The 18,130-nt window shown below is 41.1% G+C and overlaps 2 protein-coding genes across 2 annotated transcripts in view; one reads left to right on the top strand and one right to left on the bottom strand.

Moving 5' to 3' along the window:
- Nucleotides 1-572: 572 nt before the first annotated feature.
- Nucleotides 573-12,475, top strand: si:dkey-21c19.3 (sentrin-specific protease 1). The gene is made up of 18 exons (XM_036592076.1): nucleotides 573-985; nucleotides 1,837-1,892; nucleotides 2,000-2,193; nucleotides 2,798-2,882; nucleotides 3,266-3,458; nucleotides 3,654-3,801; nucleotides 3,900-4,015; nucleotides 4,170-4,447; nucleotides 5,830-5,893; nucleotides 6,266-6,304; nucleotides 6,452-6,536; nucleotides 6,646-6,789; nucleotides 6,942-7,073; nucleotides 7,364-7,567; nucleotides 7,790-7,869; nucleotides 9,631-9,715; nucleotides 10,854-10,949; nucleotides 11,071-12,475. The coding sequence occupies exons 1-18, from the start codon at nucleotides 849-851 to the stop codon at nucleotides 11,131-11,133; spliced, it is 2,199 nt and encodes a 732-aa protein (XP_036447969.1). The 5' UTR covers nucleotides 573-848; the 3' UTR covers nucleotides 11,134-12,475.
- Nucleotides 12,476-16,409: 3,934 nt separating this feature from the next.
- Nucleotides 16,410-18,130, bottom strand: part of rbms2b (RNA binding motif, single stranded interacting protein 2b) — a 46,000-nt gene continuing 44,279 nt past the window's right edge. The window contains exon 14 of the mRNA XM_036591355.1: nucleotides 16,410-17,873. The gene's annotated coding sequence lies outside the window, so the exon portion shown is untranslated. The remainder of the gene's footprint in view (nucleotides 17,874-18,130) is intronic.

Raw genomic sequence — 18,130 nt, 5'->3', positions numbered from 1 at the left:
AATTAAACTTTATTTTCTATCAGCTCTTTTTGATTTTGCCTGATCTGCTAGCCGTGTGGATCCATGGCAGTCCATGCCAACATACCCACAGAGAGGCAAAATCAAGGAACGCACACCAGTGAATCGTTGAATCCGGCTTTCGATTCATTAAACAGGATAGTTCATAAGAACCGATTCGGCAAAGCTGAATCGAACTGCTCGTGGCTCCGACCCCGTTGAGATGAAGCGGCTCGTTCTCCCTCCACTCGCCTTCCAGAACACTGCACGCGGGCCCCGCGCGTCACCGCTGCGCAGCCAATGAGCGCGCTTCACGGAGGGACGCGAGCTTCAGCCATGTCGCGGTTTTAAATGAGGAAGAAGCGGGAGAAGGCTGTCGAGGGAGCAAGTTTCACATACTCTGGTTTTCCACTCAAACTTTTAATAACGGTACCCTAGAATCTCGGGTCCTGTTAAAAAATAACCGCTGGTACCGGCGCGCGCGGGAGCCTCGTTCTGTTTAACGGCCGTTGAGACTGCGCTCGTTGCCTCTTCTAGCCGCTGCTAGCATCTCGTGCTAGCTAGCTGGCTAAGTTAGCTAGCGCGGTAGCTAACGGCGGCTGCGCTCCGCTTCGCTAGCCGGGTTACGGTGAACAGTAATTAACCTGAAAATGCGGCTCACTCTGACCGGCTAACAAAGCCTCAGCCGGCGGTGGAGACTCGACTGCGGAGACTCGGGCTGGCTGCTAGCATGTGAATGACGGGCGAGAGCGAGCTGAGCGGGGACTCTGCACTGTCAGGCGAATTAATAAGAACCACGGCGAAGAGTAATTTGAACTGCGTGGCTCAGGTTCCGTTTTCTTTTAGCTAAAATGTTTAATAAACTGTACCAATGGCTCGGAACTGGAATAGCGAACCTTCGCAACGGAGTACCGGCCGACGGGGATCACCTCGGTACCAACAGAGCTCAGCAGGACGGTTCTCCGCAGAGAAAAAGACCCATAGACTGGTGAGTTTATCAGAAGACGACTAGCTAATGACTTGTTCTGTTAGCTAGCATGTTTTGTTCTGAATGGTCTAAACAGAAAATTAGAAATACTGAGGATGAAACTGTGTTTAGGAGTGTTTTTAGTTCCAGATATTAAAGCGCAAACTGGTGACAGTAACTGTAGCTATGTTAACAGAAGCCGGGCGAAGCGCGCGGCAAAAAATAAATCAATCAGTGGAAGGGGAATTCCATCGATTTGTAAAAATTCTGCATAGTTTACCCGTTAAGATGTACGCAGAGTTGTTCAGAGTGGTTTGATGTGAAATGCTCTGTTCTTACATTAGTAAGCTAGTACATGAAATTGTTACGAAAACAATATTGTTACTGATGCCTGATGTTGTTTTAAAGTAGTTTTAAGATCAGCTTTTGGCATAAAATGTATTTTTAATTACATATTTTTCATGTTCACCACTATTTTACTGTCATCATAACATATAAAACTCAGAGATGACCTGTAGGGTTCACTGGGCATTTTGGATTGTAAATAAAATTGCTATAATTGTGTTGTAGACACCATACTCTTGCTTCCCATCACCACCACTGTAAATCAGAGTTTGTAAGTTTCACTACAATGTACCATTTCAGACCAGCCACTCCAAATGACTTTGTTTACGTCTCATCAATTACATTGTTCGGAAATACAGAAAAATCGGTGAAATTCCCCTTTAAACTTGTGGGTTCTCTGCTTGAGCGTGCCTTATAGGTGTGTCGTTGTCCAAAATCATTTAACTGTTTCACTGGTCACCAAAATATAAGCTTTGGTTATCAGGTAACTAATATATTATGCATCACACATCTTCTCATCTTGACAGTCTGGAGGATGTGGATGGCATTGAAGAAGACAGAGCGGTGAAGCGATATAGGATGGGTAAGACACTTTGATGCTATTCATCCTGGTTATATAGGGGCAGTAAAAACAATGTTTCGCTGCATTTCAGTGCATAAAACAGTAACCCTGTGGTTCCTGTGTGTTAGGAGATTTTATGGACTCGATGAAGACTGCGGCTGAGGGGATGAAGACCCATGGCTCGAGTGTTGCGTCGTGGGTGTGCAACAGTGTTAGTCCGACATTGAGGAACATGCTGCCTGCCTCTCCTGGCTCACCTCAGACAAAACGGACATCTTTACCTGCGGTCAATGCGTCGGGGTCTGCATGGACTGAAAACAAGGTATTTCACTCATAATAGAGGATATTGGGTTATGGATTCAATATGCAACCTTTTCATAGGAAATTTTAAAGAACTGCTGAGATTTGTAACATTAACTAAGGGTGCAGCGATTTCAATGTAGTGTCAGAAAATGAACAGAAGTAAGTAACAACTAAACTTTAAAATGTATGGCCAGTATGTCCTTTGTCAGTACAATGAACTTGCCACAAACTAACTCAGTAATTTAAAGTTAGTACTTCAGTGTCTGATTCATCATAGTTTTGCTCATATACTTGTACTTTTGTGACATGTTAATGTTGATAATTCACTTCTGGGGAGTTTATAACCATTCAGGTTTTTGTAACGTTCATTACTCAGTTGCACTGTATGATCTGTATTTTGCATAAGAACATGCTGTTTTTTAGATTTCCGTTTAAAATATGTGTTAGCTATACCTGCCTAGGGCGTAATTAGAGCTCTGGAGATTTAAGACATATTTAACACATAAAATTTCCCAAATCTAAATGAATCACTGTCTATATAGAGCAGAAGATTAGAACATAAATGTGCTTCAGAAGTTTGCACAATTGTTGTTGGTCCTCAAATATGTTTGTTTTGCTTTCAGTTTACTGAAAAAACAACTGAAACGCTTGAGGACACATTTGTGGCTCCTTCAACTGCTGTTGAGTGGAAAACCATCCTTAAGTCTGGTAACAGGACCAACATTTACAGTCGTATACAAAAGTTTGAGCACCTTTGGTCAAATTACATGTTTTGATTTTGTGAAAGTGAAAAACAAAAAAAAAAAAACATCTTCCACAGAGAAAACATTTCTAAATGCACAATTGCATCTTGGGAGAAAACAACATAAAATGTGGCCTGTGCGACAGTAATGGCACATTTTGTATTTTATGTTTTATTTTGTTAGTTTACTCAGATTTGCAGAAAAATTACATATGTAAGTTATTTTCACTTAAAAAATCAACAAAACATGAAATTTGACAGCAGACGACCGTATCTTCTGCATTCATTCACATTTGGTAATTATTATTTTTTTAAAATATTAGTTACTCTGTTTTTTCTTTACTTGCAGACTCTTTAAGAACTGAGCAGTCAGTGACTATATCGAAGGTCGGCCGACGGCAAGTCTATACAGGCCTTTCACACCATGATACACACAAAACTAATGGCCACTCAGTCAACATATCCCCTATCTGCACCTCTAAACCCTGCCCCTCTCCTCGGCTTGGTCGGCCCCTGTACCTCAGACCGCACAAATCACCAAGGTGTGTCTAGTTTTGTGATCACTTGTTGCAGTGCGCATCATGCGTTATTTTGCAGCCTTCTGTTTGTATGTGTAATAAATTTGTAATTCTAATGTAATACACTATTTTAGGGTGTAATGTTATGCCGTTATGTCTAAAGGTTTTCCTATTCCATTTCTACGCACAACATGATGCATTGGTTTTGTTTTCCCTCAGCCGGTTCTCTACCCCTGGATCAAACACAGGAAATGCGTCGTACACCAGTATGTATGAGAAGACCTTTCCCATTCGAGTGGTCCAGAGCCCTTCCCATGGCACCTCCAGCCGTCACTGGAGAGGCAGACCTTGCTGTACAGCGCAGGAGGTCTGAGTATTTCTAATTCAGTTGTCATGATTGGCATGTTTCACTGTGTACTGTTTGTACTGATAAGTGTGGACCCCCCACTTTGCTGTTGTTTACAGTCAGTACGTGAGGAGGAAAAAGAAGTGTACAGGCAGTTGTTATCCATGGTGTCTGGTGGCCAGTCGTCATTCTTCCATGACAGTTCTCACCCAGGCATCCGATCACATCGGGATTTGTGAGTGTCTTATGGATACAGTCCTTTCATGTCCTCTATCCTTTTAGTCTTTATGCTGTGTTGTGACATGACTAATGCAGTTTGTGACTAGATTAATACAGTTTTAGTATGTATTTAAGACTGACTTTTTTTTTATAATCTTTTCACCGTTTAGCTCCAGTTTCCTGACATCAAGCCGCCGACTGCTGCGGTGCGCTTCCCCCGCGGGCTCAGGAGCAGGAGAGTCTTCATTAGATTTATCCAGCCTGCCTCCCAGCCCACAGAACTCCAGTGCCCTGCCCAGCCCTGGGGCGGTCTCCAATGGCCCTGAATCACAGACGTGGACCTCTGACGCTGACAGTGAGTCAGGCTCAAGAAGACCACTGGCCATACGGTCCACGCTGTCACCAGCTAACTTTCAGGATGCTTCATCTCAGGACACACAGTCATCAGGTGAGCACTATAAAACTGTTTTACATAATTGGTTGTGCTCAGGATGAAGCTTGGTGTATATGTACACTGTATTGCCAAAAGTATCTACTCACCCTTCCAAATCATTGAATTCAGGTATTCCAATCACTTCCGTGGCCACAGGTGTATAAAACTAAGCACCTAGGCATGCAGACTGCTTCTACAAACATTTGTGAAAGAATGGGACGCTCTCAGGAGCTCAGTGAATTCCAGCGTTTTATCGTGATAGGATGCCACCTGTGCAACAAGTCCAGTCGTGAAATTTCCTCACTACTAAATATTTCACAGTCAACTGTCAGTGGTATTATAACAAAGTGGAAGCGATTGGGAACGACAGCAACTCAGCCACGAAGTGGTAGACCACGTAAAATGACAGAGCGGGGTCAGCGGATGCTGAGGCGCATAGTGCACAGAGGTCACTCTTTCTGCAGAGTCAATCGCTACAGACCTCTAAACTTCATGTGGCCTTCAGATTAGCTCAAGAACAGCGTAGAGAGGTTCATGGAATGGGTTTCCATGGCCAAGCAGCTGCATCACCTAGCGCAATGCAAAGCGTCGAATGCAGGGGTGTAAAGAGCCGCCACTGGACTCTAGAGCAGCGGAGACGTGTTCTCTGGAGTGACGGATCACACTTCTTCGTCTGGCAATCCGATAGACGAGTCTAGGTTTGGCAGTTGCCATAAGAACGGTGCTTGTCTGACTGCATTGTGCCAAGTGTAAAGTTTGGTGGAGGGGGGATTATGGTGTGGGGTTGTTTTTCAGGAGTTGGGCTCGGCCCCCTAGTTCCAGTGAAAGGAACTCTTAATGCTTCAGCAGACCAAGAGATTTTGGACAATTTCATGCTCCCAACTTTGTGGGAACAGTTTGGGGATGGCCCCTTCCTGTTCCAACATGATTGCGCACCAGTGCACAAAGCAAGGTCCATAAAGACATGGATGAGCGAGTTTGGTGTGGAAGAACTTGACTGGCCTGCACAGAGTCCTGACCTCAACCCAGTAGAACACCTTTGGGATGAATTAGAGCAGAGACTGCGAGCCAGGCCTTCTTGTCCAACATCAGTGTCTGACCTCACAAATGCGCTTCTGGAAGAATGTCAGAAGCCTTCCCAGAAGAGTTGAAGCTGTTATAGCTGCAAAGGGTGGGCCGACATCATATTAAACCCTATGGATTAAGAATGGAATGTCACTCAAGTTCATATGCATGTGAAGGCAGACGAGCGAATACTTTTGGCAATGTAGTGTGTGTGTGTGTGTGTGCTTGTGTATGTTCTGTATATTACATATATATGATTATGATTAGATATGTGTGTGTGAAAAATTTACTGTAATTGTTGGAGTTTTAAAACATTGTTTTTGCTTTCACAGCTCATGATGGAGACTCTGTTATTTTTGTAAAGGAGCAACAGGGCAAGAGACCAGAAAGCTCAAGGTAAGGTAGAAAATGGAACTGGTCTCTTGACCTTTTGAGATTTTGTGTCTGATCTGTGTCTATGAGTGTTCTCTATTTTCATGCAATTACATCACGTGTTATAGCTGTGGAATCAAGCTATTTTGAAGAAAGCCTGTATGATAATGCTATTTTTAAAAAATCAGACAATAAACACAAGGTGAGATTTACTGTTTTCTTCACCGGTGTGTGCAACCAGTCAGTATTGCTGTTCTCAAATACCCAGTGAATCTATACCAAAACCAAAAGTTGCTGAAGAACATAGGTGACTGGGATTTGTTACGACAGGCACCCCAAGAACCGGCCATCATTGTTTGTATGATGCTAATGTGCTTTCTTCCTCTGTCTTGGCAGCGTGCCATGTTTCCAAGCTGAACTTTGGATCAAAGAACTGTGAGTGTTTTTCACCTTCCTTCTCCAGATTTTTTTTTGTTGTTGTCTCATCGCTGTTCTATTTGTTAGTTGATACAAGGTTACAACATTAACTCATGAAATGTGTAATGCCTGTGTGTGTGTGTGTGTGCGTGCGTGTACGTGCAGGACAAGCCTCTATGACTCCCGTGCTCGGGAGAGACGGCGGCTCATAGAGGAGCAAGAGGCTCTGGCATCTCAGCTCTTGCGCCAGGTGAGCTTAGGATTCTCTCATATCGTTCTCTCCCTTTTCATATTATTCTCTCAATGTGTGTACTGTTTGGCTCACCTTCTTTTCCTTTCTGTTTTGGGGGATAAACTAGCGTCTGTCTGGTGAAGGCCAAGCTGGTCTAACAAGTGTGGAGCTGCAAGTGCGAGTACCTCTAGAAAAGGAGGTTCCTGTTGCGTCTATCATCGAGGAGCCAGTGCCCGTTGTAGAGGAGCAGGAATTCCCTGAGCTGACTGAGGTAAAAAGTGACTACATGCGCTCAACTTCATCAAATGGATATCTGTGCTATCTCAAAGATGATGAGTTATTGTGCCTCATGTAAAAAAGATTCTGTCTCGCTCTCCTCAACTTTTTGCACGATTCTAACTCTATGCACGGGCATGTGTGTAGGTCATGGAGAACGAGGTGAACAGAGCGCTGAGGGGCGGTAGTCAGGAAGAGGTTCTCAGTGAGGGATTCCGCCTCACCATCACCAGGAAGGACCTGCAGACTCTTAGCCACCTAAACTGGCTCAATGATGAGGTTAATGTCAGAAATAGCATTCTTAAACTGTCAGCACTGTCAGTTTTCTTTACACAAAATCCTGAAAGGCCATACCACTGCAGCATTTAGGCACTCCAATACACCTTATTCAGCTTTGCGCAACACTTCATTGAGCTGCACTGTCCTAGTTTCATAATTTCAACACCAATATAAAAGAGATCTAAATGAGATCTCTGTCATTGTAATGTATCCTTATAAAAACAATTTAGGTTTTCTGCTAAAACTATTTTGTTGAAGTAATGATAATGGGCGTTCCTCTTTGTCTGCAGGTGATAAACTTCTACATGAACATGCTGGTGGAACGCAGTAAGGCACCACACTTGCCCTCTGTGTACACCTTCAATACCTTCTTCTACTCTAAGCTGCGCAGCTCTGGATACTTAGCCGTTCGCCGCTGGACCAAGAAAGTAGACATTTTCTCTGTGGACATCATTCTAGTGCCTGTCCACCTGGACGTGCACTGGTGTCTCTGTGTAAGTTTCAAAGCAAAGCAGATTAAAAGCGAATGGGCTTTAGTTAGATAGGGCCTTTTTTCACACATGTACAGATGATGCTATTCATTGACCTTATTTTTATTTGATTAGTTCAGATAAGATTTTATTCTTAAACCCTGATTAGATTAATAATTGGATTGGGATTAGCTGATTTGATAGTGAAGGTCAGGTTTCTCACCCCTGTCTGTCTTGCTCTGGTAGGTTGTGGATTTTCGCAAGAAGAGCATCACATATTTTGATTCCATGGGAGGAAACAATGATGAGGCATGCAGGATTTTGTTGTAAGTGCTGCTTGAGTGTGAGATGATGAAACCAGGGTGTAACCAGAGTATCGTTTCACCCACACTTTTTTTGCCTTTTTAATATCTTCCCTAGGGTGCCCAAGGCTTGTGAATTAGTTCTGTCTAGACCAAGGGTATTCTGTTCTGATCCTTGGTGGGCTGGGGTCATGCACAGTTTAGTGATTTCCCTGCACTAACACACCTACTAAACCTGGTAGTTAAAGGGTTGAGTTAAAGATGCTGTGTTTGTTCAAGGAAATCTACAATGCCAGTTCCAAAGTGGGTATGCTGTATAAAATGTAAATAAACATAATTAAAACAGAATGCAATGATTTGCAAATCTCATAGACCCATATTTTATTCACAGTAGAATATAGAACACATATCAGATGCTGAAAGTGAGACATTTTACCATTTCATGAAAAAACATTAACTCATTTAGAACTTGATGGCAGCAGCGCATCTCAGAAAAGTTGGGCCGGGGCAATAAAAGGCTGGAAAAGTAAGTGGTACTAGTAAAAAAACAGCAGCAATTGCAATTTGCAACTAACTCACATGATATAAAAAGAGCATTTTAGAGAGGCAGAGTCTCCCAGAAGCAAAGATGGGGCTGAGATTCACCAATCTGTGAAAAACTGCATCTAAAAATTGTGGAACAATTTCATAAAAATGTTCCTCAATGTAAAATTGCGAAGACTTTGGACATCCCACCATCTACAGTACATAATATTATCAAAAGATTCAGAGAATCTGGAGAAACCCCTGTACGCAAGGGACAAGGCTGATGGTCAATATTGGATGCTTGTGATCTTCAGGCCCTCAGACAGCACTGCATTGAAAACGGGCATGATTCTGTACTGGAAATCACTGCATGGGCTCAGGAACACTTCCGGAAATCATTATCTGTGAACACAGTTCGGCCTGTTCTGTGGTCAGATGAATCCAAATTTCTTTTTGGAAACCACGGACGCCATGTCCTGCGGACTCAAGAGGAGAGGAACCATCCAGCTTATCAGCGCACAGTTCAAAAGCCTGCATCTCTGATGGTATGTGGTTGCATTAGTGCCTAAGATGTGGGCAGCTTACACATCTGGAAAGGCACAATCAATGCTGAACAGTATATAGAGGTTTTAGAACAACATATGCTTCCATCCAGACAACGTCTCTTTCAGGGAAGCCTTGCATATTTCAGCGAGACAATGCTAAACCACATACTGCATCCATCACAACAGCATGGCTTCACAGAGGAAGAGTCTGGGTGCTGAACTGGTCTGCCTGCAGTCCAGACCTTTCACCAATAGAAAACATTTGCCGCATGAAACAACAAAGCCAGCAAAGAAGACCCAGGACCGTTGAACATTTAGAATCATACATCAGATAAGAATGGGACAACATTCCTCTCCCAAAACTCCAGCAGTTGGTCTCCTCACCTCCCAGACATTTACAGACTGTTGTTAAAAGAAGAGGGGATGCTACTCAATGGTAGACATGGCCCTGTGAGATGCGTTGCTGCCATCAAGTTCTGAATGAGTTAATATTTTTCATGAAAGGGTAAAATGTCTCACTTTCAACTTCTGATATGTGTTCTGTGTTCTGTTGTAAATAAACTATGGGTCTATGAGATTTATAAACTATTGCATTCTGTTTTAACTTATCTTACACAGCGTCCCAACCTTTTTGGAATTGGGATTATACCTCTAGTTTTAATGAGTTTTAACATTTTAATGAGAACCTTCTGAATGGTGTGCCTCTTTTCTACAGAAAATATTTGAAACAAGAAAATGAAGACAAAAGAGGCCAAGACTTGGATACCTCAGACTGGACACTTCAGAGTAAAAAACGCAATGTGAGTCATTTAACAGTTACGTTTTTTTTAATGTAATGAATTTTAAGAATAGGTTGTTATTATTAGTAATAAATGTTTGTCTTCTTAAAAAAAAAAAATATAGGGATACACCGATATGGGAATGGTGAGCTGATGCCGATATTTGGTATTTGTTATGTATTTATCTTCCGATCCCTGTAAAACAACAAATACATCATCTAATATCTGTTTCAAATGTCTGTTAAAGCCAACCATCTGTCCGATTTCTTTATCAATTATCTGCGGACACCCATATGATTCTGATACCATTAGGGATGCACCGAATATTTGGCAACCGAAATTACACGCCCAAAAATGGCAAAAAAATACTTTGGGTGTTCGGCCAAATAAGTGAAAATGGTGAATAATTTATACTGAACAACGACGTTTATAATGATGCTGTTTTCTTTTTCTAGTTCCCGGCTATAGACAGGAACCAGAGCGGAACTTTTACTCCACAGCGAGTCACACCAGAGCACGTTAAAGTTTCCCAGCTTTTATTCAGTTTTAAGTATTCGAGCCAAACGTAACTCCAGAAAGAGTAAAGAAAAGAACAGAACCACTGTGTTTAACAAGCATTACAGCAAGGCAGACAGACAGCAGCTTTTTAGCGCACGCTCACACTCATTCTCTCTATCTATCTTTCTCTCTCGTGCGTGTGCACTCTTTATTTCTTGCTCTTTCTCTCTGTGCACGTGCCCGCATCCTCCTAAAATAACGGTCAAAAATTTTCATTTCGGTGCATCCCTAGGTACCATATATCCCTAAAAATGATTTATTTCTGAATGGATTAAGAAAATATTTAGTCCAGTGGTAGTTTTTTTTTTTGGTTTTTAGCTGGAATAAGAGAAATAATACTCACAGCCAATTCCTCTGTTTAGGACTGCAGAAACGTTTAACATTTGGATACTATTCATGTGTGCTTTGGACTACATAGAAAAACATACTTTGTAGTGGAGCAGAAGCTGTTATTAACAGTGGCTCACATTGCCTTAATATGTCTTTCAGTTCTAAAGGGTAAAATTGCTAAGTTAATGTATCAGTATATTTTGGTGTATTGCCATATGTCGACAGCAGCCTAATAGGCCATAGAAATGGTTGTGGAATGTTCTTCCTGCAGGAGATTCCTCAGCAAATGAATGGAAGTGACTGTGGAATGTTCACATGCAAATATGCTGAATACATCACCAAAGACAAGCCAATTACGTTCACACAGGTGAGCATGCTCAGTAAAGCTTTTAAATTAGATTGAAAAACCTGTTGTTGTTGTTGTTGTTGTTGTTTTGTGTTTTAATGCCTTATATCGTTTCGTCTCTGTGTTCCCAAAACCCCTGCAGAAACACATGCCGTATTTCAGGAGGCGAATGGTATGGGAGATCCTGAATCAGAGACTTCTATAATAGACAACCTTGTCATGAACTCACCCGAGGATGATGTGAGGAAAACGAGGGCTGCTGCACTCTGCCGTACTGCAGGATCCACGCTGGCTCGAAACAGACATAGAAGTTATGCCTTTAACACTTCCTCAGCTGGTGCTCTGTTTCACTGATGCCAAGTATGTGCTGCTCAACTGACAGCCTGGGTTCAAGATTTTAGGATGCCAGTGACCCAAAAAGAAGCTCCAGTGTTTTGGGCTTCCTGTCTGGTATAATTCAGTGGCGTCCCCTCCACTACAACCTTAATAACTTGACGTTTTTTTGTTTTACTCAGATTTTGAGCTTCAATGTGGATGTTCGTTTTTAATTTCTCTGCAAAACATTGTTTTTTTATTTTTGTTTTTTTTTTGCTTATGATAAATAAATAAAAATATGCGCTGACAGCTTTTTTTCATTTTACAGCAGGCGTTGCATTTCAGCAGTTTGTCCATTTTCTCATAACTGAAGTCATAATTGTTTATGTCTTAAGGTTGTTTTCCACATTGGCAAAGCATCACAAACCTGTATGCTGCAAAAAAAGGCAACGTGGGACCAACAGCTGTTTGCTCTCAAACAGTAATCCAGCTAAAGCTGACAATCGCAGGGCTTTTGTAAACCACTGAGTTGGGAGAATGAAACTACGGAACAAGCATAATTCAAAATAATAGTATATTTTTGATGTCAATACATATTTGTATTTTACAGCACATTTCTTAATACATGTGCCAGAAAGACAGTCTGCTTTTATAATTTCAGTGACCTGACTTTCTGAAAAGGGGTAATGCTCTTTCACATACAGCAGTTATGACTTCAGTATGATTTTTTTTTTCTTCTTTTACAAAAGAGAAGGCTTCGGTTCGATAACATGATAGGGCAGTTTTTCAGTGGAAGCTCTGTGCAGATGGCCAAGAAACATCTGCTTAAGTTGGTTATTTTTGTTGCAAGATTAGACAAGCTAAGCAGCGAATATGGATCTGTCAGAATATCTAGATAAGCATTAAGCGTGCTTTATCTATAAATATTTTAAAGAAAGGTCGAAGTAGGTCAAGTCAACACATGTATAACTCCAATGCAAACCAGCAGGATAGCATCCTTCCGTTTTATACTGACACTTGAGGATACTCAACTCTATGTAAGTATACTCAGTTTAGTAATTTGCTATTGTTTCTAGAGGTTTTTCTCTGTTATATTTACAGTTATTGTACATACAGTGTCTCACAGGTTAATTGAAGACATATTTAATACACATTTTGTACCTTTTATTATGGTTTTGTATGTAGATCTGGTCTTCCTGGAAATAAAATCCTGAGGCTGTGTGTGTATTGGATTGATGCGTCTTGTTTTACTTCAGTGAGGTCTTCCGTTTTCTAAAAATCAATACAAAGTTGGATTTTGGACTTAGGCCTTGAACTAAAGTAATAGATGAGTAAATATGTATGAAAATCTGTAGAGAATTTTCTCCATATGAAAATATATACACATATGTACTAAAATCTGTCATATACTTAAGTATGAAAAGTAGATGTAAACTGAGTTATTAGTTATTTTGATAAGCAGGTTCTGTTAGGGAGATCTGTGGCTGCACACGTGAAAAAGATTTAGCTGTTGATGTCTGCAGGTCTGCTTTGTAGTAGTTGTACTTTTGTGCTTCATCCTAATTACAACTGTATAGAACTGCCATAGTGTTCTTTACAAGGCAATACAATGTCATTTACATGATAAAACATTAGGGTTGCACCGGTGCAGATACTGGCACTTAGATGTAGCATCAGTGATGGGTCTACAGAGAGCACGAAGCAATTTCTGGCACGCCTGCAGGTCACTAAGTGATGTGACGTGTACATGTGCGCAAATAGATGAAACTTAACATGTCGGCAGTGTAGATTAACAAGCAGCAGTAAAAAAAATCTGCTCTAAAAATCTGTAATGCCAGTACTCTGTTTGAAGGCAGTAGTAGTGGCCAGTTGAAATTCTTCCTAAGGTATTAGTTTGACTGGTACACCACAAATAAGCCAGTGCAAAATATACGAACAGGAGCCGTTTACCTGAATGTCTGTGCCAGTGTGAGTTAATGGTAGTCCAGGGTGTTATTGAGGCAGCGAATGTTAGAGAGATATACGGAAGGAACCGCCGGTCACATTAAGTTATAATAGTTTTTAGCCTTCGTTTAGCCTTTAGCATAGCAGCCCACTAGCCAGCCGCCTGCGGTGTGCCTCCCCAGCAAACACACAACATTGTCCTAACGTTGTCTACTTTCTTACAAAACGTTGTCAAAGGGTGGCGCTGTTTACGTTGTGTCAACCTCATTATTACATAATTTTGCCATGCGGTGTTACGACTACCTGCTGGCAGCTTAGCAAAATTCCAGGGAGTCCTCGTTATGCCCATATGAGGAACTCCGGGTCTAAGCCCCATTTCTCTATAGCCAGAATGAATAGGGTTTTCGAAAAATCGCCTCTATCGCCCCCTGTGTTAAATAAAAATGTTCAGAACCCGATACGTTTTGTCCTGTGTACATTGTTCTCCAGAATACCACTAGATCCTCTGAATTACGAGGTCATAAAAAGCTATAATACTAATATTGCTACATGCGAGCTAAAGCTACTGCACATCAATTTGATGTCACTAAGCTACACGAAACTAAGGCGGGCTGTGCCGGTGCTCTGACGAGCTGTGGTATCTTATCGAAATGTTCTACTGTCGCGCATAATTACAGGTAAACCCGTAAATAAAACCTCTAGGTCGGATATTTTGATAGTCTAAAACTCCTTGTCAAAAATACTACCCGAGTTAAAACTAAGAGGCTGAATTTAGCTTCTTTTTTCACAGCTTCTTGTTTGAATGTTCCCGTTCCACCTTAAATGGTGCAGAGGCTGTGAGTAGCCATCACAAACATTAGCAAACGAGACAAAATACTGACCTATCGGTTCAGTGAAACAGCAAAAATAAGTTAATGTTACTCAGCTGTTAAGTGAAAATACAGAAACCTCCTCATATCAGGCCTTTCAACCCTCCATGAAGCTGAAGTCAGCGTCTTTTTCTCCGGCTGCTTGTTGGAATTTTCCCGTTCCACCTTAAATGGCGCAGCAGTTCACTATTTTAAAATAATAATTAGGATATTCTGAGAGCCTAAATCAGTTTATGAGGGGGTCAGCAGTGATTATTAAACCGAGTCTGTACTGGATTAGCCTGAGTGAATGTACGTTTGTAGATGTTTTTAAATCAAGCTAAAAGGAGAGGTCTATCGTGTTCCAGTGAGCATCAGATGAAGAACAGAGAACTGCAGGGAAACCTGCTGATTTTGTTCTGACAGTCTGTACATACATACTGCCAAAACCTGCTTAAGGAGGCTTTCAGTCAAATAACGTGAATTCAGTGCGCAGTAGCTTTAGCTCACATGTAGCAATATTAATATTTCAACACTTTAACGACCTCGTAATTCAGAGGATCCAGTGGTATTTTGGAGAACAATGTTCACAGGACAAAACGTATCGGGTTCTGAACAGGTTTATTTAACACAGGGGGCGATAGAGGCGATTTTTCAAAAACCCTATTCATTCTGGCCACATAGAAATGGAGCTTAGACCCGGAGTTCCTAATATGGGCATAAGAACATGGCGCCACCACAAAATGACGACACGACTACAGTGGTCGTCACCAGGAAGGCTCCACCTCCTGCAATTGTGGCGCGAAACTCGTGAGGGAACAGGTGAGAGAAAATGGAGCCCGTTGCATTGTGTTTGTTGCCTTTTCATTTCTTCATGCAAATGGAGGAGATTTCCATATGCAGTGTGATAAACTACATATATACAAATACTTTTAAATAAAGTATGATATATGGACAAACGCTTCAATTAATCAGTCTTTTTACACTTTATAAGGTAACAGAAATGAATTCAAGGACATGAACAACTTACATTTTATGTTCTGCTCCAACGGCTTAGTTTTCCATCATTTTCATTGTGCTGTTTTTTTTTCCTTCGCGTCGTTCGTGTGCAGAGATTTGTGGGTAACCGAAGGCCTGGAAGGATACCTCTCTTGCGTCTTCGGGACACTCAGAACGTAGGCTGCATTTCTAGGCTGTATACGAGGGATCCTTCACTTTGGAATGGCCTTCTATGATGTAGCGGCCGAGAAATGCAGCCTACCTCAGTTGCAGCCAAGGCTTTGGAGCGCACCTACTGACTTCGTTGACACAATGTTGTCAGATAACCTTGTCACAACTTTTTGAGGAATTACATTTCAACATTGTGACAACGTTGTGGGCACCAAAACAATAGGTTGTCACAACGTAACTATGTTTGCTGGATCTTTCGGTCAGCTGCATCACACAGTGGCGTGGTCTTGCGGCCTTGTACCTCCATCAAGCCAAGAAATGTAAAAACAGCAGCTGTTAACAGCCTGAATGACTGTAATATTTAGTGAACTCCAGCAGAGTCTGATGCTAAGAGATGTAGTGTGAGTGTAAGGGATGCACATACGAGACCATTGACTTTAGAATAAACCTGTTCGGCCAATCAGGGCACAGTATTCAGGTCAGGTTACACAACACTGTCATGAACTGTTTTAGCTAAATCTCAAATGGCCATGTTCTCCCTACAAAGCACAGCACATAGGTCTTAAAATAATGGCTACTGTATCTAAACAGAGCACAGTGTGTCTAACAAAGAACCACTTTGGATTCAGCCATGTGTGCACAATTCATACTAGATATAAAGTGCAATATTTAGGTGTAAAAGTCAAAATTTCATAACTCACATAGTGCACTATGTAGGGAGCAGTGAGCCATTTGAGATTCAGCCTTAGGATTTTCCGAGTATGATCTTATAGATGTTTAATATTGTTCTAGTTGCAATTTTCAGCAGTTTGCCAACTTGTTTTTTGTTAAATAATGTTAAATATTGCACTCAAAAGAAACTTATATCAATTACATGGCTCTGTTTGACTCTAAAACATGAAGTGACCATTGGAGTTATTTGCTTTTGCCAAAAAACAAAATAAATAAATAAATAAAGTCCAATAAAGTCTAATTTTGTAAGTTACCTGAACTTTTTTGAGTTGTTTTTATTTAATCAAGTCAACTGCAGTTTGATTGATATTACCTGGATTGCACAATAAAAACATGATTTATGAAAATTCATTAAAATGGAGATACCATGTGTCATCTTGTGATTATTGGCATAAGCTGTTCATAAATACTCAAGTATTGCATTATAAATGGACACCAGACACCAGAAGACATGAGCACTAGGGAAAGGAAGTAGTTGACATAAAAGCTGCTTTATTGAGAAAGAGACATTAGAAGCTTCAGATCTTTGAAGGGGTGTTCGAGAGCATTGCTGTTGTTCAGAGTGAGAACATAATTTCTCCTAAGCTTCGAAAGATTTTCAAGGGAAGATCCTCCTTAACAGCAGAATCCAAACCAAGCCTTAACCAGACACTAAGAGCCTCTTAGGGATCATCTAAGAGACTGGATAAACTCTGAGTGGATAAAAACTGATATTGCTAATAGGACATGTATCCTAAAACATAGGCACTCATAAATCAGAGTAATCAATATGAATGAATATTGAGGCAGCTATGGACTTGATGTCGTGGAAGATTATTTTGGAATTTTGCAACTTGGCAGACAAAGCCCTCAATATCCTCATCACCCGTGGAGCACGGAGATTATAAAATAATGTAAAAAATAAGAAAGTAAAAATAGATGGAGAATGGCTTTTAAATATCAGAAAAGTAGATGCAGAAGGCAATGATCTACTCGAATCGAATAACATTTGGAAAGTTTCCTGTCTGTCGATGTGTTGAAGGAAAAAAAAAATCACCTCAAATAAATAAAATTGTCTCAAAACAGTATGACGTCAGTTCTGAGACGAAGCAGCATCGCAGGGACAGAGGCAGAACAGCAGGGGGCCGAAGGACAACCGGGGTCTCAGTTCAGCTGTTAATGAACTGAGCGTTTGACCATAATCACAGCTAGCAACTATGAGTCGAGTCACACTGCTGGGTGACGTGGACGTTTCCAACATAATTTTTTTGTTTGTTTTTTTTTTGTTTTGTTTTTTTAATCACAACTGCTCTACAGTCATACTTTAGCAGTTTGCTCAGCATTTACTTAAATTCATTTAAAACCTTTCTTTGATATTCAATAAAAAACGCAGCAAAACACTTTGCAAAAACATCGTATTTTTCTATGTACAAAAAATTCTACTTCTACAACAGACTTAAAAAGCAGTCAAAATATTCAAAAAGGAAACCAAAAAATGAAAAGGATTAAAAAAAATACTACGGTTCTAAAATGACATGGTGCTGAGACGTTCTCTTTGCTCCGCTCGGGCTGCCCAGAGCGGTCTAGAAAATAAAGTCATATTTTGCGTGCAGAAAAATAACATTTCTCAAGTGTTTGTGTGTGACCGGCTGTGTGTGAGTGTGTTTTTGTGAGCGTTTGCCGCTTTTGAGTTCTTGTAGTCCATAGCTTCCTTCATCTTGTTTTATTTTTACTGCTGCCAAAAAAGGTTATGCTGTCCATTGCTTGGTCTTCCCACTCTTGAAAGAGTCTCCAGCACAATAAATGTCTTATTTCCTTTTATTGACAAAGGGACAGGATCCTTTGGTCCTCTTCGGCAATGCCTGCTCCTTTGATGTCCAGAGCAGCAGAAAGAGGAGACGCTGCAGGCAGGTGTCCTGCGCTAAAGCTCCTGTCCGCTGATTCCTGCAGGGATTAGCTGAGGGATGAGAGAGAGAGAGTGAAAGAGAGAGAGAGAGAGAGAGAGACTATGACTACACATTCAGACTGCAAAGGGAGGCAAATGTATTGAACGTTGAAGCTTTATACATATTCAATGAATTTGTCAGGGAAAATTTTCTACTAGATAGTTCATCCAAAGATCACTCAGAAGTTGAAGGTTTTCCTTCTCACCCCAAATGTAGATCAGCCAAGACGTGTAGTGTCTGACAGTAGGGTTCTTTAGTTTCGCACTGG

This window comes from Colossoma macropomum, unplaced genomic scaffold (assembly GCF_904425465.1).
Source record: "Colossoma macropomum unplaced genomic scaffold, Colossoma_macropomum, whole genome shotgun sequence".
Lineage (NCBI taxonomy): Eukaryota > Metazoa > Chordata > Actinopteri > Characiformes > Serrasalmidae > Colossoma > Colossoma macropomum.
The sequence above is the reverse complement of the archived record's forward strand: the minus strand, read 5'-3'. Positions and strand labels throughout refer to the sequence as shown.

Excerpts from the sequence above, each read along its gene's own strand:
- si:dkey-21c19.3 (XM_036592076.1), top strand. The coding sequence starts at position 849 with ATGTTTAATAAACTGTACCAATGGCTCGGAACTGGAATAGCGAACCTT. Across the intron at positions 2,883-3,265 it reads GAAAACCATCCTTAAGTCTG|ACTCTTTAAGAACTGAGCAG; the intron begins GTAACAGGACCA and ends CTTTACTTGCAG. Across the intron at positions 4,016-4,169 it reads ATCCGATCACATCGGGATTT|CTCCAGTTTCCTGACATCAA; the intron begins GTGAGTGTCTTA and ends TTCACCGTTTAG.